The sequence below is a fragment of the Macaca thibetana genome, chromosome 12 (assembly GCF_024542745.1).
Source record: "Macaca thibetana thibetana isolate TM-01 chromosome 12, ASM2454274v1, whole genome shotgun sequence".
NCBI classification, from domain to species: Eukaryota; Metazoa; Chordata; class Mammalia; order Primates; family Cercopithecidae; genus Macaca; species Macaca thibetana.
In genome coordinates, this window is record NC_065589.1 from 50,979,577 (window position 1) to 51,003,726 (window position 24,150).

At 40.1% G+C, this 24,150-nt stretch overlaps 1 protein-coding gene and 1 long non-coding RNA gene across 2 annotated transcripts in view; one reads left to right on the plus strand and one right to left on the minus strand.

Moving 5' to 3' along the window:
* Positions 1–7,967: 7,967 nt before the first annotated feature.
* LOC126932602 (uncharacterized) overlaps positions 7,968–24,150 on the minus strand; it is a 39,290-nt gene continuing 23,107 nt past the window's right edge. Inside the window, exons 3-6 of the long non-coding RNA XR_007718244.1 lie at positions 23,340–23,460; positions 14,816–15,017; positions 10,493–10,588; positions 7,968–8,259 (exon numbers count right to left, since the gene is read on the minus strand). This is a non-coding gene — a long non-coding RNA (uncharacterized LOC126932602). The remainder of the gene's footprint in view (positions 8,260–10,492; positions 10,589–14,815; positions 15,018–23,339; positions 23,461–24,150) is intronic.
* LOC126932601 (actin, cytoplasmic 2) lies at positions 12,542–14,469 on the plus strand. Its single transcript, XM_050751622.1, has one exon. It carries the CDS (start codon positions 12,621–12,623, stop codon positions 13,746–13,748), a length of 1,128 nt encoding a protein of 375 aa, XP_050607579.1. The 5' UTR covers positions 12,542–12,620; the 3' UTR covers positions 13,749–14,469.

Here is a 24,150-nt window from a genome sequence, read left to right on the forward strand (position 1 = left end):
ACACTCATGCGATTAAGCCCACTATTAGGAAACCTCAACATAGGCTGGCTGCCAGTATAAGTAAACGTTATAATGAAAGTCATTTCCTACATTAAGACACTAATGCCCAAGTCCAGTTAATTCTTGCTCAAAAGTTTGTTTACTGCCCCGGAGCCCAAATCTAAGTGATTTTATATTGGAGATTGGGAGTATGAAGAATTAAGGCACAGGCAGCAATCATTATTAACAGTTCCATAGCAACCACAAGTCTTTTCCTAAAAACCTAGACTCAAGCACTGCAAAACAAGTTTCAGATGAAATTGGCATTGTGACCTTTGTATTCTGCTTGATTTGGGTGTCTAGATAAAGACTTCTGTAGCCAGGAACTCATTCTTAAAGGGAACAGGCAGTAACTTGCATTATTAAAGATATTTTCTTATTTTTGTTTTAACCATTACATTATCCTGCAGTATTTGAAACTCTAAAATTATTTTTAACTCTCCACATAAACTGCCCTAGTTAAGAAGTCACACCTTTAAGCAGCTTGATTTTCATACATATATACACTTTTCACTGTAAAAAGCAATTTGTTAAATATTTATTGAGCAGAGCAACCTTTAGTTCCTCCTATTTGCTAAAATTTTTAGCACCAAAGCACTGAGACCCAAGAAAGAGGGAAGAAACCAATATTTTTGACAACATACTTTATACCAGCTGAGCACTCCAATGGCCAGCAATACTGTGTACCAATCACATGTTAGATACAAGCATTATCTCATTTAGTCATATAAAATCCTATTTGGAAGGTACGATTTTTACCTCCATTTTAAGAGTAGGAACCTGAGAATTTTGAAGTTTACTGAATCCAACTAGTAAGATGGAATGCAGAAAGGACTCCCGAGTTCTTAACTACTCTAAGGTCTCACTCATCATGTTATAATTTAACTACTTTTCTATTAAAGGTCACAGAATTAAGTGATTAGTCCAGGTTCAAATAACTAGTGTCAGGGCCAGTGTTCAATTCCAATCTGAAATCCATGCTACTGCCAAAACAGACACTTAATTATCCTGCAACCCTGCTTAATTATAAGTCAGTTTATAAGCTCTCAAATGGCATAATAACTTCATTTACCACCCCTTATACAGCATCACTTACACTGCACTTTGTAAATGATTTTGATGATTGTCATTCTAGTACTAAAAAAAAAAAAAAAAAAAAAAAGAGAGAGAGAGAAAAGAAAAAGAAAAAAAGGAAAAAAAAAAAAACTTCACTGTTCTTGGAGAGCCACAGAGTGACTATTATTCAGGTATGCTGAGGCCACAGAGGGGCTCCTTAGCTCCTTGGCCTCATCCATTGTCAGTAGCTGCAGCGTTCACTTTGGGGAAGGGTTTAATAAGAGCAAGCTGTCAACAGAGATAGATACTAGAATCAGCTCATTCAAAGATGGTTCATGAAGTCTGCCTCAAACTCTTTAAGTTAAAGGAGTTATATCTCTGTGTCGTAGGAGAGAACTTGCTATATTCTCCTTGGACACTTCCTCTCATAAGCTGAAAAAAGGAACAAATGGCAAATCAGCATGCGGCCAGGGGTGGGGGATTGTAGAGGTTCAGGAATTAAGGTGAATCATGAAGATACAGAGACCTGGCCTATGAATATAATTCCTGCAAAATTATCCAGCTGTGTTCTCAGAAAAACACAGGCGGTAAGTCAAACAAATGCTGGTGTCTCCAACTCTGTGTGCAAGCAATCAGAGAAAGTCCTCTAGGCCAGCAGCCCTCTTCCATCAAGATGTATGCTGCAGACAGCTACTTCCTCCAAAGGCTTTGGCAGGGGTCACAAATTCAAATGCCTGAAAACTCAGACATGAGTAAACTGACTCAAGGAGATGGCAGCAATTGTGGCAAAGCTATTACACATGGGCCGTGTCCTATCCGATGGGGCACCCTTATAATCCACCTGTGCAGTGGCAGTGCTTCTTTCTAATTCCCACACAGGGAAGGTATGTTCTAGGAGCCACGCTGCATGTGGTAAACTGGCAATCACTACCCAGTTCCACTTGCTGTGTGAGAAATCGGGTCCAATGACTTTCCAGTCGAAAACATAGGCCTCTTTTAAGAAGAGCCAAAATTTAGATTTCTTTTTACATGAAAATCTCCTGGCTTTTAAGTTTTTGGCAACTGATTCAAATCATTTTAAATGTTATGCAAGCCAAACGTAAATGCCTGCTGGCTGGATGTGGCCCAGGCATAGACCATCATTTCGGACTCCTGGCCTACAGAAATGAAGGCTCTTGGGTGCTTCTTCCCCTCCTGGAGGCATATACACAGTAAGATAAAGTTAGTGACAGGATTGGATTTGCCTTAGGAAAAAACACAGAAGCCTTCTTAGGAGGATATAAAATGCAAAAACACTCTTGCCAGTACTTATAAGAAGATTCCCTCTTGCCACTTTCCAAATTTATGAAAAGATTGCTGTTAATGCTGTGTAAGGAGGAGAAGTAGTCAATCAGTTGGAGGGTGGTTGTATGGTCTCTAACGGAAAAGCACCACTCCTTGTTATCAACATTGCTGGCCACCTGCACAGTCCCTGGGTGTCAAAGGGATTGGTGTTCTTGGTAAGTTGAACATATGAAGTTACCATCCCATTTCTGTGTTCCAGTTGAAAAATACCTACTCTTGTCAATAACCTGAGGCCCTGTAGATGACAAAAAGCAAGGCTGTATTCTGCTCTGTCATATATCATCACAAAATTGCCAGCCAACACTCCAGTTCTTCAACTCCTTATTGTTGGTAATGAGGTACAAAAGAGAAAGGACACAGCTCAATTTTTTTGGATGCTAAATTGAGCCTTCAGAGCTCTGAGTTAGGGGAAAAAAAAAAAAAAACTGATACAGATTTAGCACAAAGGGTCAAGATGTCCTCTGTTAAGGAGAAACTTTTTATGTTGGCAACCACTTGAAGATCTAAGGAAGCACGAGGATTAGCTGTGTTCTCTTAGGTCCACTGCACGTTAATTGTCTCTATGACCCTAATGGCCTGCAGGGAAAGGCAGCATATTCCAGTGAATGTGCCTTATTTGAAAAGTCAAATTTCCTAGGGACTTTAAATCAATAATTTTACATACCTACATAATAAAAGGAAGGCCTTCCTGCCAGGATGGATGGAGAAAAGCCGTTTCTTAACTTGTGGGATTGCCCCTGAAATCAACCAGAGAAAGGGAAACTGATGCCTATTGGCTGTAATTTCACTACAATCTTTAGTGTTTTCTTTTTTCTTTCTGCCATCACTCTTTTTATTATGAGAGTACAATGTCCTTCCCAACTATCTCATAGCTAGACTTTTAAATGATTAAATAAAAGAAGGTGGCCAAATTTTCCAATAACTGCAGGGCGTTTTTATCTTCAAAAAACATTTCCCCAATACAGATATTCATTTTGTTTTATTAACATTTATTACATTTATTGGGCAGCTATATGTGCCAGGCCTTGTGCTGGTTATGTAGATAAAACAGAGGAATAAGAATAATCTCTGCCATCTATAAATTTCCCATCTTTTGAGGAAGGGGAAAGTGCTGAGAATCCTCTATATAGAATATTTAAACTTATAGTAGCAAAGCAATAGGAAACAAATAATTTGTAAAAGAGTCACCCAAGATGGTTAAATGGAGCTACTGTAGCTTAAGGCTGCCATAACAAAAACATTATAAACTGGATGGATTATAAACAACAGAAATATATTTCTCACAGTTCTGGAGGCTGGGAAGTCCAAGATCAAGGCACCAGCAGATTCAGTGTCTGGTGACAGTGCCAGTTTCTGGATCAAAGAGAGTATTTTCTCACTGCATCTTCACATGGTGGAAAGGACAAGGCAGCTCTCTAGGGCATCTTTTATAAAGGCACTAATCCTGTTTAGGAGGACTGAGCCCCCATCATCTAATCACCTCCCAAAGGCCCCCCCACCCTAATACCATCATACTAGGGATTTGTTTTCAACAAATGGATTTGGCACGGAGTAAGGGAGGACATAAACATTCAGACCATAGCAGATACCATAAATATCCAGGATAGAGCTGGCAGGAAGCTAAGTTGTTTGGACTTAATGATACAATCACACAGGAATAGGAGTTTCTCCCTCTAAAGCAGGAAACAAAATGGTGGAAGAGAAGCCCTAAGTGAAAGAAACCTTATGAAGTCTTTAAAATGAAACATTGACAACAAGCACATTCATTTGTTTTAACTGACAAATAAGTGTTGAAACAGACAGTATGCCAAGACCTGTGAGAGGGGCTGGGTTTACTGGCAAAAGCAAACAGACATGCCTTTTCCATCCTATAGTCCTAGTGTCCCTCAATAAACTGCTTGCTTAGTCACTCTCTTGCTGAAAGTTTCCAAATTGGTTTGCTTTTTGGTTTTAAGGAAATTTTCTCTCATGAAGACACATTGTTAATTTATAATGTTAAAGGATGAGGTAGGAATGTATAAATGAAAACATAAAATGGAAATCAATGAGAAAATATGGCTCCCTTTAGTATAGTAACTTTATATCCAACTTTGAAAGAGGGCATATTCTCCTTACAATAACAACTCATCCTTGTTTTTTTTTAATTATATTTATTAAGGTTTTTTATTTATTTTAAAAAATATTAAATAGGGAAAAAATGACTCCTAATCTCACTGTCCAGATAATCCCTACTGTAATTGTTTATTTTCTTATATTAAAATATTATGGAAAACTAATAGTTTTCTTTCTTCTTTTTTTTTTTTTTTTGAGACTAAGTTTCACTCTTATTGCCCAGGCTGGAGAGTGCAATGGTGCGATCTCGGCTCACTGCAACCTCCGAAAAAAATATATTTACATTGCTAGTCATAACTTGTGACTCCTGAAGCTTCCACAACCTCCGGGTTCAAGCGATTCTCCTGCCTCAGCTCCCCAAGTAGCTGGGATTACAGGCATGCACCACCACGCTTGGCTAATTTTGTATTTTTAGTAGAGACCGGGTTTCTCCATATTGGTCAGGCTGGTCTTGAACTGCTTACCTCAGGTGATCTGCCCGTCTCGGCCTCCCAAAGTGTAATAGTAGTTTTCTACTGTTGTGTAACAAATTACCACAAATGTAGTGACATTAAACAACACTCATTTTTTAGCCCACAGTTTGGTAGGTCAGAAATCCAGTGTGGGAAATAAGAAATAACTGGAAAATAATAAATTTCCCAATCTGAGTGCTCTGCTCAGAGTAGCTAAAGACTGAAATCAAGGTGTCAGTCAGACTGAGTTCTTGTCTGGAGGATCTGGGAAAATTTGCTTCAAAGCTTGTTCTTGTTGGCAGAATTCAGTTCCCAGCAGTAACAGGAATGGGTCTCCATTCCCTCGCTGGCTGCCAGCTAGAGACTGCTCTCAACTCCTAGAGGCTGCCCATATTCCCCACCGTGTAGTGCCCTCCATTTTCAAGCCAGCAATGGCAAGTCCAGTCCATCTCATGCTTTAAAGGTCTGATTTCCTCATCATCTGCTTCCGCCAACTGGAGAAAACTCTCTGCCATTAAAGGATTCCTGTGATTGGGTCAGGCCCACTTGGATCATCTCTCTTAAAGTCAATGGTGCCACACAACATCATTAAATCACAAGAATAAAACCCACCATAGTCACAGACCTGGGATGACACAGGGCATGTCCACTGAGGAGGCAGGAAATCTTGGGAGCCATTTGAGAATGTTGCCTACCACATAAAGAAACATAGTAAGGAAATTGAAATACTGCAAACAGGTATTAAACGGGATATGAACAAGCTACTGCTATCCCACTTCTCCCAACCCCACACCACAGTGATAATCATGGTCAACAGTTTTCTTACCCATCTTTCCAGGGGAAAAAAAATATATAGCAAATGTGTCTCTGTATCTTCTCTTTGAATTTAAACAAAAGGAATCAAATTGCTTTTCTCTTTTAATCTTGCTTGGAGCTCCTTCCTTAGTGACAAATGTGGATCAGCATTATTCATTACACATAAGAGTAGCTTTTTATTTCTTCAATAGTTACATAAGAATAAGCAAAGAGATCAGCAATGAATAATCCTAAAACAGAGACACATTATTTATTATTTCCCTTTTTAATGTATGGACAGAGTTTGCATCAGACCCATTGTTCTACCTGAAACACCTTCTTCTCTTAGAACAGACGAGTGCTCCAAGAGTCTCTATTTTGGAATAGAGTCAACTAATTTTCCGCTAAGGCAAATTTAAATAACAACTTCTGAAGGAAGTGATCCCTTTAGACACAAAAGGCTTTTAACAGTATGTCCTTGCCTGTGAAGAAATGGCACCATAAAAAAGAAGATAAAGAATAAGAAAAAGAAAATAGAAAAGCAGAAGGGATCAGATTAAAGTTAAAATTAAAGTCTGGAGTTCATCTGTGCTTCAGAGCAGGAAGAAAGCTCCACCCTCTGAACATTACCACATCTTTTCTCCCAGCAACACCAAAGAAATAAAAAGTACTACTTTTTCCACAAAAGATGTATTTCTTTCTAATTATCGTCATTCTAAAATTCCTAAACTACAATGTTTGATCTATGACTTTAGAATACCAATTTTTCATATCGATTTCTTCCAAGCACAAAAAGACAAAGAGACTTCCACTACCTTTCATTGTTCTTTGAATGGGACTAGACACTAAAAAATAGATTTACATTGCTAGTCATAACTTGTGACTCCTGAAGCTTCCACAAAACTCATATATTCTATTTTTTTCTACTGAAGTGACAAGTCGCTCTGCTTTCCTCAATTTAAATGAAAACACAGTAAGCAATAATAATGACCCCATTTCCGTGAGCTGTTTCTCTGTGTGAAGAGTCCATGAGCTGGAAGTTTCTCTTCAGAGATCAGTCCAGTGTTCTGAAGTAGAGATGAACTATTACATATAATGCTAATGCATATGAATTTATGTTAATTCTTGAAGAATGTGGTAATTTGCTCTCAAAATCTTAAACTTCCTCACCTCTGCTGCAGAGACCCTAAAAGCACATCTCTGAAGGTTGCCTCCTGGGACATCAAGGAAGGCACTTAGTAGTAACTAGGCAGCAATTTAAGAACAAACTTCAAGATCATATGAGGCAATTGTTAGTGATGAACCGAAACAAAGAAGCTGAGAGGAGATCCAGTACCATCCTTTGATCCAGGTAAGCAGGAACCCTGACCTTGGCCTGCACCTCAGGGAGCACCATGCCTTAAAGCGCCTTCCAAGAAATTTTCTAAGTCCCCATCTGGTGCCTGGGACCAGCTCCTCTGCTGTTTGGTCAGGAAGTCTCAGACTAGATCAGGACCTATGTCTCCATTTCTCCTCTACAGAGCACTCACTAAGTATCTACCTGGGCCAGCCATGGTAGTTCGTGCCTATAATCCCAGCATTTTGGGAGACTAAAGCAAGAGGATCACTTGAGGCCAGGAGTTCGAGACCAGACTGGGAAACATAGCAATGTCCCATCTCTACAAAAAATTTACAAATTAGCTGGGTATGGTGGCATGTGCCTGTAGTCCTAGCTTCTCAAGGCTGAGGCAGGACGATTGTTTAAGCCCAAAAGTTCAAGACACAGTGAGCTGTGTTTGTGCCACTGCATTCCAGTCTGGGTGACAGAGCAAGACCCTGTTGCTTAAAATAATAATAATAATAATAAATTATTCTCTGCCTAATGCATGGGGTAAACCAAATTCCCAAAGAACCTCTAGGAGGAAAGGCACTGCTGTCCAGGATAATACTTTTTATATGAGACTGTGAAAGATTGGATAAAATTGGGCCTCTGGAATGGTGCTGACATGCTGACTTAGGGTGACAGTGACCCTGACTTTGGAGGGACACGGAACAATTCAGGACTCTGCCAATCCCTGGGCTTGAGCCACACACATGAGCTGGTATAATAGCTCTTTAGACTGCGGTGCCACCTCCAGTGTATGGAGGAACCAGGATGGCACAAGGTGTCCTCTACCTACAGCTGTCATTCTACTTCCTCCACAGGCTCTACACCATGGGTCAGGCTATGGGGTGGCCTTGACCATCTGCACCCAGAGCTTTCAAGATCTTTGCTCTCCTTTACCCCGTGACTCTTCAGATCCGTCTCCTCTCTTGCCTTACATCATGTGTTGATGTTGTACTGTGCCAGGCTGGTCTTGAGCCATGCTAGACAAGAGATGGACATTTCTTCTGCAAATGGGACCACTCTTCTTATCCTCTGTAGGTTCTTCACTTATTTTCCCCAATAGTAGAAGTGGTGGAAGGCAAACGTCCAGCAGCACTAAAAGAGATCACATTGTAGGAACACAGTGGCCACTGCCTAAAGCATTCAGGAGAAGACATACTGGAAAATACAGCATCCTAAGTTTACATGCTGTAAAATTCTATACAGTAAATTTTACATGACCAGAAAACAACTTATCATTCACATTTTCCTGCATATGCTTGATAAAATGTGCATTTGTGGTCATCATCAACAAAGCATAGTAACAGCCTTTGAGACGGTCATGAGAAACCAGTAGTCATGGGTGACATAATGAATGATGTAGCCTCATGAGTAATGATGGAACTAGCATTAAATAAATGGTATTAGAGAACTGCAGAGGCAAGAAGATCTATACTGTCTCAGTATAAAAGAATCTAAGGAGCCATTGCATTGTGAATAATAACAGCATTGCTACCTGTTTCTCACATGGTGGAAGGTATGAAATTAGCCAGGAACCACACATTTGACAATAGAGAACCAGAAGATACAGTGCCAATCTACTGGCTGATATGAGGAATCATTGCAAGCAATGATTGGACAATAAACGAGTGTGTAAGTAGCTCCACTTTACCCATTATTCTGAAGAATAAACTTTGTAACACTTTTTAAATCAAATCGTTTATACAGACAGAGGACCCACAACAAATATTTACCTGAGGCCCTGCACATTTTTGGGATGATCCTGAGGAAAACTCTTGGGGAAAGGAAGCAGCTAATCTTCCAACATACAGTTTCATCCTTTCTCAATATACATTTCATATTACATGGTTTAGGAATCTTCACGACTTAATACAACAAAGATTTTACATACGCAATGAAATAATTACCACTCTGTGATACAAAGACCCTCTGACGCAGTGGGGACTTTTGCACTTTTTTTCTTTCTCTTTTTTTTTTTTTTTTTGGTAGCTGTTGTTCTGTTGCATTTTTTCGTGCTTGAAATGAATTCTCAAGTATTCAGATGCAGCTTGCTTACTTAGTCAATCAACTGCAGCAAAAGAGTTCTTTCCAGACTGACTGACCTTCAACACCCAGAGTATTTTTGGATGACATCACTGTCATTAATCGGTAAAAACTCAGAGAATGTAAACTAATTTTCAGGTTAGCCTTAAATATTTTAATTATAGAAGAAAGCCTGCTCTAAAAACACATAAATGCCAGCACTTTGGGAGGCCGAGACGGGCGGATCACGAGGTCAGAAGATTGAGACCATCCTGGCTAACACTGTGAAACCCCGTCTCTACTAAAAAATACAAAAAACTAGCCGGGCGAGGTGGCACCCCAGCTACTCGGGAGGCTGAGGCAGGAGAATGGCGTAAACCCATGAGGCGGAGCTTGCAGTGAGCTGAGATCCGGCCATTGCACTCCAGCCTGGGCGACAGAGCGAGACTCCGTCTCAAAAAAAAAAGACAAAACAAACAACAAAAAAACATATAAATGCATGTCAATAACATATACAGGTTATTGCTGAAATATCTCTTGGATCTTTTCCTTTTTTATGAACATGGATAATTAAGGATTAACTATATTTTAAAGATTCCATTTTACCAATGGTCTGTTTTTCCCACAGTCATATCTATAAAAATAATTATTCACAAGTGATTAATCTGCCTTGATGACTTAAACTATGAGTCTAATCACACAATTACTAGCCAAACAACTAAGAGAGGCTAATAAGAAAGTTCTAGTTTCTGTTCTAGTTCAAGGAATCTTGGCTTATTTCTAGAAGTAGGCAAGAAATAATTAGAACAAGAAGAAGACTAAATTTTAAACCAACATATTAAACCAACTTAAAGCAGTGACATAGCCAATTTATAAGCATACGAAAATATCCTTGTGTCCTTCCTCTTACCCACTGATTTTTTTTCTCCTTGCCAGATTCTAATTGTAGAAACTACTATTAGAGATGCTTAAGCTAATCAAGGTCAAAATTTTAACTCCCTCAGGATTTTAAAATGCAAATACCATTGAATTTCTTTTCAATAAATCTTACAAATACATGTTACAGAACAAAACATTCCAATAACATAGTATATTGAAATATAAAATCTGAAGTTAATTTTTATATTTCCAGTTATTGCTTGGTAAGAAACCTTAAAGAAAAGCATACTGTCAGTGCCACCATTCTTGTTTTTAAAAATTCGACATATGTTTCCATTTCGATAAAGACAGTTATAAAATGCATTATGGACATGGGAAAGAGAATAGAACAATTCAGATTTTCTGATGTATTTTTCTTTTGACTCACCAAGTATTGCTTTCCTCCTATCAAAGGGGATAGGAAGTACCTAACTTTGAGAGATGCCTCTTCTGTGATCTAACCCTTTAAAGTGGGATGACAATCCTGTGGCAGGCAGGGAAAGGATATTGAACAAGGACATTAGCAACTAGAATAGTTACCTCTACTTTCTCAGTAATAAATGGCAAATTCCAAGTCTTAAGCCCTTTTGTTTGGAAATTCAACAACAGTAACAAAATGAGTTCATCTTTCCTTAAGATCCAGTGGCTTTTTTGAAACAGAATCCCAGGAAAACAATCTTAGGGTGTGAAATTCTGTGAATTTTACAAATAAACCAAAATTACATAAAATTAAAAGCAATTTCCTGACTTTTCAGCACTGACCTTCTAATGGATGCATCCCATTCAAAGATCAAATGGTAAAAACTTTACATCCTACAAATCCAGCAAAAATCTCTTGTAAACATGAAGACACTGGACCCAAATGAACATCAAATGTCTAAATAGAAACAGCACGAACCTGCTTGCTTTAGAAATGTTTTAGGATAGAAGATGTTGATTATAAATAAGCAATAACATGGTAGAAACAAAAAACCGATTTGTTTAGAGCAAAATATAGTATTGAGAATCAGTAACACCCAATTCAGTGCATCAGTCAACATGTTTGGACGTTATGTTTGATACAAAGCACAGTTGTCAAATGAGTGAAGGATTCCAACTCTTCCACTGTGCAATCATGTATCCTTGCCCCACCCAATAGAAATAATAATGCCTTTAAAATATTTCCATTCCCTGTATCCTTTGCCATCACCTCTCTGTTCTGCTCTTCTAAGCAGCAGGGTCAACCTGACATTTCCTGGAGGACTGCACCTGTCAGCTGGAATCACCGTTCTTCCAATTGCTGAATCAGCCCACCCTCATACCACTAGCTGGTAGTGATACAAGGAGACCTTCAAATTCTGCGAATTTTGTGTCCGGATTAGAACAGGCTGTAGGCCAATTTCTTTAAAACCAGAACAGATTTTCAGACATTTATACAATCACATTTCTAATTACAGAGGGCCCAGAAAATACATATCATTTCAGACTTGAATGGACTATTTGATTCCAAGCAAAAATCTTTTATTTTGCCACCCAGATGACTACCATATACTAAGGCCATCGTAATTATTCCTATTGTGGCAGAACATTGTTCTAACTTGAAAAGCCAAGCTTTTAAGAGGAGTTCTGTAAATAGTGTTGAATACTAGACAAACTAACAAAATGAGAAAGAGGCAAGTAGGAATCAGTCACAGGGTTCAAATTTTCAACCTTTGTGACTTTGATCCTTTGTCAACCATGATCTTTCCATGTAAGCTGATGGATAAAGGCTACCCAGAGAACACTGCTGAACTGAAAGAACTTTTCTTATTGAAGAAAAGATCTCAGCAACTCAGAGAGAATAGTCTATTATTTTTCAAGGGAATTCTAGTTAACAATGATATTATGTTATTGAATCCATTAAGAAAGATATATAAGCAAACTCAGTCTCTTAGTTCTGGGCACACTAGAATCAGAGCCTCAGACAGTAGTTCTGGTACACAAGGTTTAGTGAAGCTGTGCTCTTCAGAGAAAGCCAGCAGAGTGGGGTGCAAAGCGGGAGAGGAGAGAGGAAAGAGCTCAACAAGGATGTGGTCCTGTACAAAGGCTAGTCTTGACCTGATCCATGGGATCACACCACAAAATTAATTTTGGCCCTCTCCTTCAACGTAAGGGAGCCATTTGTAGCCGCACATTCATCAGTCATTGGCTGCCCTTAATTGGAGTGAGGAGCATGACCTCCTGGGAAATGCAGCTGCCACACGCAATTCTCTAGAAAAGGGGACAGCTGTGGGTCATTAGAAGTCTACACTCACAGCAACTGGAGAAGGGAGTGATGGGCCGGGTAAGGGATCCAGGCAGGGTGCCACAGCATCTACTACACTTGATAATTGCAGATCACTCAGAAATTAGAAAAACACCTGGGCTCTGTAAAATGTTAGACAGACTGGAAAGGGCCACCTCTGGCATCAACAGGTGAAGTCGGTCTCAGTCGCCGCCGCCAGCTCGCGCACCTTGTTCTTCTGCCGCTCAACTGTCTTAGTCCTCCGCCGGTCGCAATGGAAGAAGAGATCGCCGCGCTCGTCATTGACAATGGCTCCGGCATGTGCAAAGCTGGCTTTGCTGGGGACGATGCACCCCGAGCCGTGTTTCCCTCCATCGTCGGGCGCCCCCGACACCAGGGCGTGATGGTGGGCATGGGCCAGAAGGACTCCTACGTGGGTGACGAGGCCCAAAGCAAGCGCGGCATCTTGACCCTGAAGTACCCTATTGAGCATGGCATTGTCACCAACTGGGACGACATGGAGAAAATCTGGCACCATACTTTCTACAATGAGCTGCGCGTGGCCCCAGAGGAGCACCCGGTGCTGCTGACCGAGGCCCCTCTGAACCCTAAGGCCAACAGAGAGAAGATGACTCAGATTATGTTTGAGACCTTCAACACCCCGGCCATGTACGTGGCCATCCAGGCCGTGCTGTCCCTCTACGCCTCTGGGCGCACCACTGGTATTGTCATGGACTCTGGCGACGGGGTCACCCACACGGTGCCCATCTACGAGGGCTACGCCCTCCCCCACGCCATCCTGCGTCTGGACCTGGCTGGCCGGGACCTGACTGACTACCTCATGAAGATCCTCACCGAGCGTGGCTACAGCTTCACCACCACGGCCGAGCGGGAAATTGTGCGCGACATCAAGGAGAAGCTGTGCTACGTCGCCCTGGACTTCGAGCAGGAGATGGCCACCGCCGCATCGTCCTCTTCCCTGGAGAAGAGCTACGAGCTGCCTGATGGCCAGGTCATCACCATCGGCAATGAGCGGTTCCGGTGTCCGGAGGCGCTGTTCCAGCCGTCTTTCCTGGGCATGGAATCTTGTGGCATCCATGAGACCACCTTCAACTCCATCATGAAGTGTGACGTGGACATCCGCAAAGACCTGTATGCCAACACGGTGCTGTCTGGTGGCACCACCATGTACCCAGGCATTGCCGACAGGATGCAGAAGGAGATCACCGCCCTGGCTCCCAGCACCATGAAGATCAAGATCATCGCACCCCCAGAGCGCAAGTACTCAGTGTGGATCGGTGGCTCCATCTTGGCCTCACTGTCCACCTTCCAGCAGATGTGGATTAGCAAGCAGGAGTACGACGAGTCGGGCCCCTCCATCGTCCATCGCAAATGCTTCTAAATGGACTGAGCAGATGCGTAGCATTTGCTGCATGGGTTAATTCAGAAGTATAAATTTGCCCTTGGCAAATGCATACACCTCATGCTAGCCTCATGAAACTGGAATAAGCCTTCGAAAAGAAATTGTCCTTGAAGCTTGTATCTGATATCAGCACTGGATTGTAGAACTTGTTGCTGATTTTGACCGTGTATTCAAGTTAACTGTTCCCCTTGGTGTTTGTTTAATACCCTGTACATATCTTTGAGTTCAACCTTTAGTACATGTGGCTTGGTCGTTTCGTGGCTGAGGTCAGAACGTGCTTGTGGAAGACAAGTCTGTGGCTTGGTGAGTCTGCGTGGCCAGCAGTCTCCGATCTGTGCAGGGTATTCATGTGTCAGGGCTTGAGTGTTCTGGGATTTCTCTAGAGGCTGGCAAGGGCTCCTGAACCAGTTTCTGCCCTGCCAGTCTGTCAGGGTTGGAAAGTCCAAGCCATAGGACCCAGTTTTCTTAGCTGACGTTTTCTGCCAGAACACCGTGGGCTGTTACTTGCCTTGAGTTGGAAGCGGTTTGCATTTACACCTGTAAATGTATTCATCCTTTTAATTTATGTAAGGTTTTTTTGTACGCAATTCTCAATTCTTTAAAGAGATGACAACAAATTTTGGTTTTCTACTGTTATGTGAGAACATTAGGCCCCAGCAACACGTCATTGTGTAAGGAAAAATAAAAGTGCTGCCGTAACAGAAAAAAAAAAAAAAAAAAAAAAAAAAAAAAAAACAGGTGAAGTCATTGGGATGAAATGGCTGGCAATCTTACCCAGGTGCCCTTAATTGTATTATATTCCATGCTGTGTGCTTCCTTTGCTTGTTAACAATCTACAGCCTCTGACATAATGTATCCTTAACCTATTTTGGTGTCCTTAATTCAGAATTATTTCTTCTTCCCGCATGAAGAAAAAGCTGTCAGTTTTGAGAATATCCATTAAGTTAAGGGCACAAGGCAGAACGTTAACATTCAGAACACAGTTCTTTTTTAACGGAAGAATGAAGTTTCAGATGGAGAGATGTGGGGACAGAGAAAGAAGTTACCTTCTATGTACAATTGTTATTTGCATTTGACGAGTGCTGTTCCATCACTCAGTAAAAAAGGTCCACCTCTGCTGTTAGTTTGTGATGCTCCCCATTTCTCAAACACGAGCACTTAGAAATTCCAAACTCTCTGATTTTTTTCCTCCCCGACCTTGTGCTAGAGTTGGAGTGATCCACATTTTCTCTGTTGCTCTGTGATATTCTGAAACAATCAAAATAAAATGAATCCTTTATTACCCAATAGGTAGATCAGAAATAAGAACCCAAAGGCTGGATAACAATAAATCTGGTGGTATCTTTACCCGAGTGGGTATTTTGGAGTCACAGAAAAACTCAGACATGTCATTTTGTACTTCCAACTTTCTCCTTCTCTCTTTTGAGGTGATTAATTTTCTCTGGATATCTAGAGAACAAGATGGCTTTGTATTTCAGTTCATTATAAAAACAGAGAAAGAAAGAAAAGATTTGCCTATCTCCATAGGAAAGTCGATTTCTTTCTTTTTTGACCTAATCAATGAGAAGGCATTAAATATAATGGTTTCAAAATCTTAACTAGAAATGCCAGTTTGGCCACAAAAGGCTTTGTTAAAAGGGCATGTGGCAATCCATGGAGAGGGTCATCATTATAATAATCCACTCAGGATGATTTGATTTCTGTAGCTCCAAGTCTTGATATTTGTCCTGGATTCTGCAGCCAGGCAAGGCAGTGGGAGATTTTCTTCTGAAGCAAACAAATCTCCCTGTTTCGTACTGATTCAACCTAATTCTAGCCACCCAGCCTACACATTATATCTTTCCTATTTTGAGAAAAAACAGTCTTGGAACAGGGAGTGGGCAGTGGACTCAATTCTATTTTCCACTAAATTGAGACACCTTACAGATAAGAAAAGCCATATTTTCTGTGACGGGGAAGAAGCAGAATACTTGCTACAGTGAAAAATCACAAACCAGGAACCAGAGGATAAGAGGAGAATGGCAGATTGACTTCCGGTTACAGGACAGCCGTAAGCTCTTACAAGGCTCCCTCTGGCATCCACCTCTAATTCCTAGGCTCTATGCACGTCCATAAATAAATAGTTTCCCAAAAGTAGACTCATCTGGGAGTAAAATGTCAGCTTTGCAAGGCTTCTGACCCTGCTCTCCCACAATCCAGGCAAGACCCTCAAGTTATAATTAGCTTTCATTGACCCTTCAGTCCTCCGTTTTTTGCATGGTCAATTCACTGCTATTTATATCAGAGCTCAGTGGCAATTTTTGTGGCCACAACTGTGTTCTGACCTTCTCCAGAGAGGATACTGAGGGCCAGGACAGTTTTGTTCATGTTTCGACAGAGTTAATACATCATCTCTAGGATTAGAATTCTAGTTTAAAAGAGTGAATGGTAGTTTTGGGTTTTATTTTTGGTGCAAGAGAGTAAGGCTTTGCTTTTAATATTTGAATTTAGGTGTGGGAGTCAGTAAATATATTTATGAAATGCCAGTTAGAAGGAGAGAGAAGGTGTAGAAAAAGAAAAGAGGGGGAAGACTTCCTACTAGAATTTTGCCAGAATTTATAGAAGTCTAAGGTTAGAACTGACCTTCTAAGTTAACATTAATACAAATTTACTTCTGTAACAAGCCTAAGTTCAGTCTCATAACAGAGAGTTTCAGCTCTTCAGAAGTATAATCAAAAAAAATGCAAGCTAGGTGGGCAAAAGCACTAAAGCCAGAGGCACATCCTCCTTGCTGCTAATAGAATTAGCTGATATTTATTTTGTATTTGCAGGTGCCAGGTACTGTTAAGAGTCCAATGCTAGTGTGAAGTGTTATCATTTTCAGAACACAATCTCTACACTAGTCAGTGGGACTGAAGCCCAGCTGTAACAATTACTAGCTGTGTACCCCGCAAAAATATATTTAACCTCTCTATCCTTCTGGTTGTGTTTTTTTTTTTTCATTTGTAAAATGGGTGTTAGAAATAATCCTCACCTCATTTCAATTCAAGATCCTGAACAGATATCCACATTCTCAACTTCATTACAGCATTATGCACAAAGCCAAAATGCAGAAACAACCTAAACATCTATTGGTGGATAAATGGTTTTTTAAAACGTGGTATATACATACAATAAAAACAGTATTCAGCCTTTAAAAAAAAGAAAAAAGAAGGAAATCCTGCCACTTCTGATAACATGGATGAATCTTGAAGACATTATCCTAAGTGAAATAAACTAGTCATAGAAAGACAAATATTATATTATTTGACTTACATAAAGTATCAAGAATAGTCACATTCAGACTAGAAACAGAGAGAACAGTGGTTGCCAAAGGCTTCAGGGAGGGAGAAATGAGGAATTATTGTTCAATGAGTGTAGAGTTTTAGTTACGCGTGATGAATCAGTTCTAGAGATTTGCCTTCCAATGTTGTGCCTATTGTTAACAATGAGGTGTTGTACACTTAAAAATGTATTAAGGAGGTAGATCTCATTTTAAATTTTGTTACTACAATTTTTTTAAGAAAACTGAAAAATACTAAATCCCTACTTCACAGGATGCTATAAAGTTAAATCAATTAGTGCATATAAAACACCGGGCACAGAACCTGGCACATGGAAAGAGCTTACATAAATGTTGGTTAATACTATTATCAACTTATTAAATGAAAAAGTGGAGGTTTAAAGGGGTTATTTGTTCAAGGTCACTCAGGGAAAGATGGGCAAATCTGAGATTTGAATGCAGGCAGTCTATCTCAAAGTCCATGTGCTTATGTGGTAAACCTTAACACCTCCCTGGCAAGCACATCCCCAAGGACTCAATGTGATTGGACTCAGTCCTATCTGATGTGGCAGAAGCAGCACAGCAATCAGACGCCCATGGGTTCCTTTTGACCAACAGCTTGTGGCAGACCATGAGTCTAAGAATTAGTAGCTACTACAAAGGCTGATGGTGCCACAAATTTGAAGACAGTGGGAAGGAAGACCCTCATTTCTCCATGAAAAGACTTGATGTGGGAAAGGTTCTTAGCTAAAACTAGATTTCTCTCATGTGAAATTAAGGCATGATTATGAAATTTTTAAAAAACTCTTATGAATTTACAGCTTTTGTGAGGGCATAATATTTCACTTAAAGCAAAGAGAAATTACCTTTTGTGGTAGAAGGGTACCCATGTCCCTAACCAACCACTTTATCCTCATGTTGTGCGCAATAGTATATCATACCATGTCTCATTTCATCTGTATTGAAATTCCATGAAGTAGAAATTATTAGCTTTGTTTATGAATGAGAAAATAGAGAGGTTAAATAACAAGGTCACAAAATGGCAGAGCTAGAATTTGGACCCATGTCTGTCTATCCTAAAACCCAGTGTTTTAACTGTGAAAACAATACTACCTTGTTGCTTGTGGTTGTGGTGATCTGTTTATGTACAAAAGTCACAGTGAGGAATATGTAGATAAGGCTGTCTCCTTATACAATAGTATGACCTTAGCTTGACTTGTTACATATAGAAAAAAACCTAATAAATGTTGTTGTTTTTTTCATTCTAACCATACACTTGCAACGTACTTTGGAATTTTAAATGATTTGTACCTCCATTAAGCAAAGCTAAGAAAGGCATTATTACTTCCACTTTAACTGGTGGGAATTCTGAAACTTATGAAAGTGACTTGCTCCAGCCCTAAAGTTTTGAAGTAGCGTCTTATCTGTAGTCCCCTGGGCTTTTTCCTACACTTCATTCTCTACCTTTGGAAACATTTTCCAGAATAGGTGATTAGTGGGTATAGAAATACAATAAATTTTCTATAAATATAAATAATTTGTATCAAGAGGCGAATACTTCAGATTCCATATAGGTGAATCAAACACATTTCCTGAAACCCCGTCTCTACTAAAAATACAAAAATTAGCCCAGCGTGGTGGCACATGCCTGTCATCCCAACTACTCGGGAGGCTGAGGCAGGAAAATCGCCTGAACCCAGGAGGCAGAGGTTGCAGTGAGTCGAGATTGCACCATTGCACTCCAGCCTGGATGATAGACCGAGACTCCGTCTCAAAAAAATAAATAAATAAATAAAATAAAATTCCAAGAAGAAAATCTGTGAACATATGAGGCTCCCAAGACTGATAGATACCTTTGGGTTCCTGTTGCCCTAGATAGACTGCAAATACTATGGTGTTTGCAGGTTTCAAGCTGCTGGATGGCCAAAAGTGCCTCTAAACTGTTGGTGGGAGAATTGAAAGGTTCAAAGGGAAGCAATGGTATAGAAAGTGTGGTAACTGGGAGACTGCATTATGGTTTTGTTTTTAGTTTTTTGGTTTTTTTTGAGACAGAGTTTTGCTCTTATTGTCCAGGTTGGAGTGCAATGGTGCAATCTCGGCTCATTGCAATCTCCGCCTCCTGGGTTCAAATGATTTTCCTGCGTCAGCCTCCCGAGTAGCTGGGACTATAGACATGCAACACCACGCCCAGATAATTTTGTATTTTTAGTAGAGACAGGGTTTCACCATGTTGGTCAGGCTGCTCTCGAACTCTTGACCTCAGATGATTCACCATCCTGGGCCTCCCAAAGTGCTGGGATTATAGCCGTGAGCCATCACGCCCAGTCTGTGTTTGTTTTCTATGAGGGGATTAAAGCAAAAGGGAAAAAAAAAACAAACACAGCCAAATGTCTGCTACGTGGCCATATACACAATGGCAAGCCCCTTAGCATAGAGCCATTTATCATTTATATGTAGCAGAATTTTAGCTTTGAACTGAATGCTCAAAATTAAAAAATAATAATAACAAACAAAAAAAGGCCTCATTTTCCCTGTCTTTCTACAGGATCAGGAGAGGGGAAAGGTAAGTCTGCAAGGAAAAAAAGAAAGCTTTGATTTCCTGCACATATTTATGCAGGAAGAAAAATGTCTTCACTGCCATCTCCAGACAAGAGCACCCTGTGCCTGTCAAGAACTTGTGTCTCATCCTAGGCACTCAAGACATGCTTATTGGATGAGGAACCTGGGGCTCTTAAACTGATGGAGATGGCATCAGTCCTGCTCTGGAGGGATTTGCAATTGAAAACTTCTGACATTAACCCAGACAAAAATGGACAAGCTATCTAGATAATGCACTCAGAACTTTGAGCAATCAAATAAATATCCAGTTTGATTTTTTTTTACATCACTTATAGTCACAAACTGCTTAATTTCCAACCATTCTATGGGTAACCTTAGTTCACAGACTACTAAAATAAAGTCACAATACATTTTGAAAAATGCCCTTCAGCAACATAAATAAGAAGGCATTTTTGAAGGGAGATGAGTAGAATGTTTTAAAGATGCATTAGGAGGCATTTGTGAGTGAATCTTGCGTAAGAATTTCCTCTCAATTCTTTGAAAGGTAAGTAAAATCGGCAGCTAAACTAGTTTCCAATTGGACGTAGATTTCATTATTCTGGCTAGCTCAGAAGAGATCTAATGATTCTAATGGATTCTTAAACTTTCCTAAGTGGTTCTCCACACTTGGCTGTGTCCAGTCACAATGGACTTAATGACATACGTGTGGAAATGGAGCCACGGTGGGAGTGAAAACCCCATAGACAGTGTCTGACAATTTTGCTTCCTGGCATTCCAAGATCTGCCACACCAGCTGATGTTACAACCTGATGTGCCCTTGTGTCCCTTTATGTTAACTTCCTACAATTTCTCATTCTTCTTCTATAGTATTTCCATGATACCTTTTGATGGAACCTACCACACAATCACTTAGGTTTATTGTCTATCGTCTGAAACTCTTCTTGTGAAAGTCTTCTGGGGCTGCTGGAGAGCCTACTTACATCACAGTGAAAAGGACTAAAACATAAAGAAGAGAGAAATGAGTTTGTAAATGCAGTCTGGAGAGGTCAGACTAAATATTTTGTTAAAGACGGTCTCAGGAGTAATATTTGTTCATAAGGCAGACATGAACATTTCCGCTAAGAATCAATAGTGAACCCATTTGCACTGTGCTTAGTGCTCAAAGTGTTTCTGTGCATTTATCCCACCTCGCGCACTTTCTCTCTATAAATAAATATCAGTGGTGGTGGCTGTCTGTGTTTCAAAATGCTGCTGCCAGTCATGTTGTTATCCCTGCCTGAGAGTGGAGCTGAAAAGACCAATGTATCGCTATCCATCTTTTATAGCCTGCATTCAAGCAAAGGTTTTCCTGGTATGGCAGTTCTAATTGCACTTTGCTTCTCTTCTTTTAACTCCACAGTCTGTCTGATGCTCTGAAGCCTCTGTTTGGAACAAGACACCCCATTTCTTCAGGCTAACCACCTGTCTCCCAGAAAATTCTGATGATTTTGTTTCCCAATATTCCAAAGCCCTGCAGACTAAACGATGGGACGCTTCCGGGTTCCTGTATATTATGTCTTCTGCCTGATCCCCTTACAGATGTCAGCCTCTCTCAGCACAAATCCTGGGACGGCTTCCTTTATTTCCCTTCCATACTTGTTCTGGCCAATGAAACAATGTTATAGCAAACAATTCTTCAAAAGAGAGGGAGTATGGCATAGCTGGAGGGGCATGGACAGACTTTGGTTTAATTCTCAACTAGGCTACATACTTGGCAAATTAATCAATTTCTTTAAGCTTCAGTTATCTTATATATCAAAACAGTATAATAATGCCCCATTTGAATGAATGTCATAAAGATTAAAATAATAATGCTTGGAAAGGGCCTGGCTCATAATGGACAGGCTATAGAGGAACCACCGTTACTTAATTCTGATAAAACTCGGCAAGTTCTAGAAGAAGATACCACATTAGTTAGGAAGCTGGTAAAATAAGCTATTTGTAGACTGCAGATGATTTGACAGGGGGCTTGAACCCTTGCTTACTTTGTCCATCTAACATTTGAAGAATAGCCTGACCTTTTTAACTGAGTTTTGGGATTCCCCAATGTCTCTCAGTACACCTTTGGACAGTATGCCGGCCAGTAGCAGAGTTCAGCAGCAGATTTACAACAGTCTATTGCTGATGGAAATCTTTGACTGGAGCAAACTAGAATGTGACCCTTTTCTCCTTTGAGTTTATCATCAATCAATGGTGCTCTGCCAGCTCTCCATAAAGAGGATCCTAATCTCCTTTTGCCTTTACACTTCAAGAAAAGATAGGCAGCAACCAGGAGTTCCTGCGAGGTAATTTTGCAAGGACTTCCTAGCGCGTGGAACAAGGATAAGCACCCAATAAGCACTCAAGAAGCATTGGACATAAGGAAGAATGAATGAATGACTTTATGTCCTAGTGAAAGAATTTCCTGTGGACCTGAAAGTATTGGTGTGCCCACAAGTCCTTACATTCTCACATGTTTGAACATAACTCTGTAAAATAATACTGGAACTCCTCTAGCTCCATTTTATTGCAGTGATAGTAGGTCACCATCAATATCTAGATAAATGATTGCACCTGTGTAAATGTCAAGACAGTCAAATTTCAAACTGAATTGGGGCCTTAGTGGTTCGCCCTTATCTATCTTTCCTGTGCACCTACAATATCGGCCATGTAACAGAGCTCACATCCACTCTCCCACATTTCACTGTGTTTCCCATGTGCCTTTAAGGAATCATTCTTGATCTCAGCCATAAAATTGGAAAGCTGCGTAACTGACAAGATGATCCCTAAAGGCAGCTGAAACACGGGGTAGATTGAAACCGACAGTTAATTTGTGGCAGTAAAAAATAATGATATCATCATAAAACAAGTTTAAGATCAGACTGGGCTCAAACACTGTGCACCCACAGGATATATAGATGGGTATTGTCAAGCTTAAATAACAAAGCAAAACAAAACTGAACCTCCCAGCTTCACCAAGCCCACTTCATTGGCTTTTTTATGGTACGCTATCACCATCTGCTGGCTGCAGCCCATAAAATGCCCAGCATTCTCTAAGTCCTGGAATATTCCATTCTGCAGAGCCTGATGTTAATTACTATGCACCAGGAAACATATTAACCTCACAATATCATTGAAACGGTACAAATAAGTCAGATCTTCTTAGAATACCAAACAAATAAAAGATCCCAAGAGACTAGAGATTGCCAAAGGCACCCACCCTGTTCTGCCACGCCTGAAAGCTGCACCTGCTGCTTGCGCACAGCCTAGCATATTCTCTTTTTATTCCTGAGCTCTTTCTTTACAGGCACTCACTTTCCGACTTCCTCCTCTCCAGCTGCCTTCTCTACCAGGCATCCTACACGACACTGCAGTGATAGGCAAAGCAGCAGCTCTCAGCTAAAAACAACCTCCTCCCAGATATCTTAAAGAAAGAAAACCACTGACGCATCTTCTTCAAGGAAAGCAAAGCCCCAGCAGGACTGAGCAAAGAAAGAAAGGATATTGTTGCCTCTGTAAACTCTGAAAGCAATATTTTGCATGATTTTTCTCAAGGCTTGCCTTGCATTGTGTCTGGATTCCCTAACTCAGCAACAAGTGATGCTTTGGAGGGAGAAAAGATAGAGTATAAGCAAATAAAATATAGCCACCTGTACACCCCTACATATTTTATATTATGTGTTCAATCTTACCATTTTAGACCCTCTCTTCTTAGCATTGCAGGCCTCTGACTTCTCAACCATCCTGGGTATAAAAGAGGCTTTAGAAAATGTTCCTTCTTCACCACGGCTTGCTTTGGTTTCTTCCAATTATCTGCAATGAAAATTTTTTATTGAATGAGTATGTAATAGTTGTGTAATAAAACAATTTTTAAAATCCTTCAAATTTTTATCTATTAAAATTTTCCTGTCACTAATATTTTCATGACAAGAATTAGATGATAATTGCTCTCAGATAAAATATTTAGTTCTTATTTAGCAATAATGCAAATTTATTGTAAGATGTTTTCCCTGGAAAGACACCTGGTGTAGTAGAAACAAGTAACATGCTCTAACTTGGGCACACATCTATAATTGAACAGGCTATCCCTGTTAGAAGAGCATAACAACTCTGTACACAAAACACACTGAACAATTATTTCATCCTGAACGCTATCATCCTTACATCTGTTTAAACAATTAGTTCACTCTCTTAAACACTCTGAAATGTGAACTTTAGTTCAAAGGTGTTCTACATTTTCCTCCTGATGCTGCAATTTTAGAAGCAGACCACTTATAGGTTAGGACATTTCTACATTGCAAAGTAAACCCCTACAGAGCAATAGAGCCTTGAATAAAATTTCCATCTAAATTATTTTTGTTTGTAATAATAACCAGTGAATATATTTTAAATGTTCCATATCATCAAAATAACTAACAGCAAATTACTCTAAGGTAAAATAATAATGAATTTTTTCTTATCAAATAGCAAAGGATTTTTAACAAATAATACCAATGCAGTCAA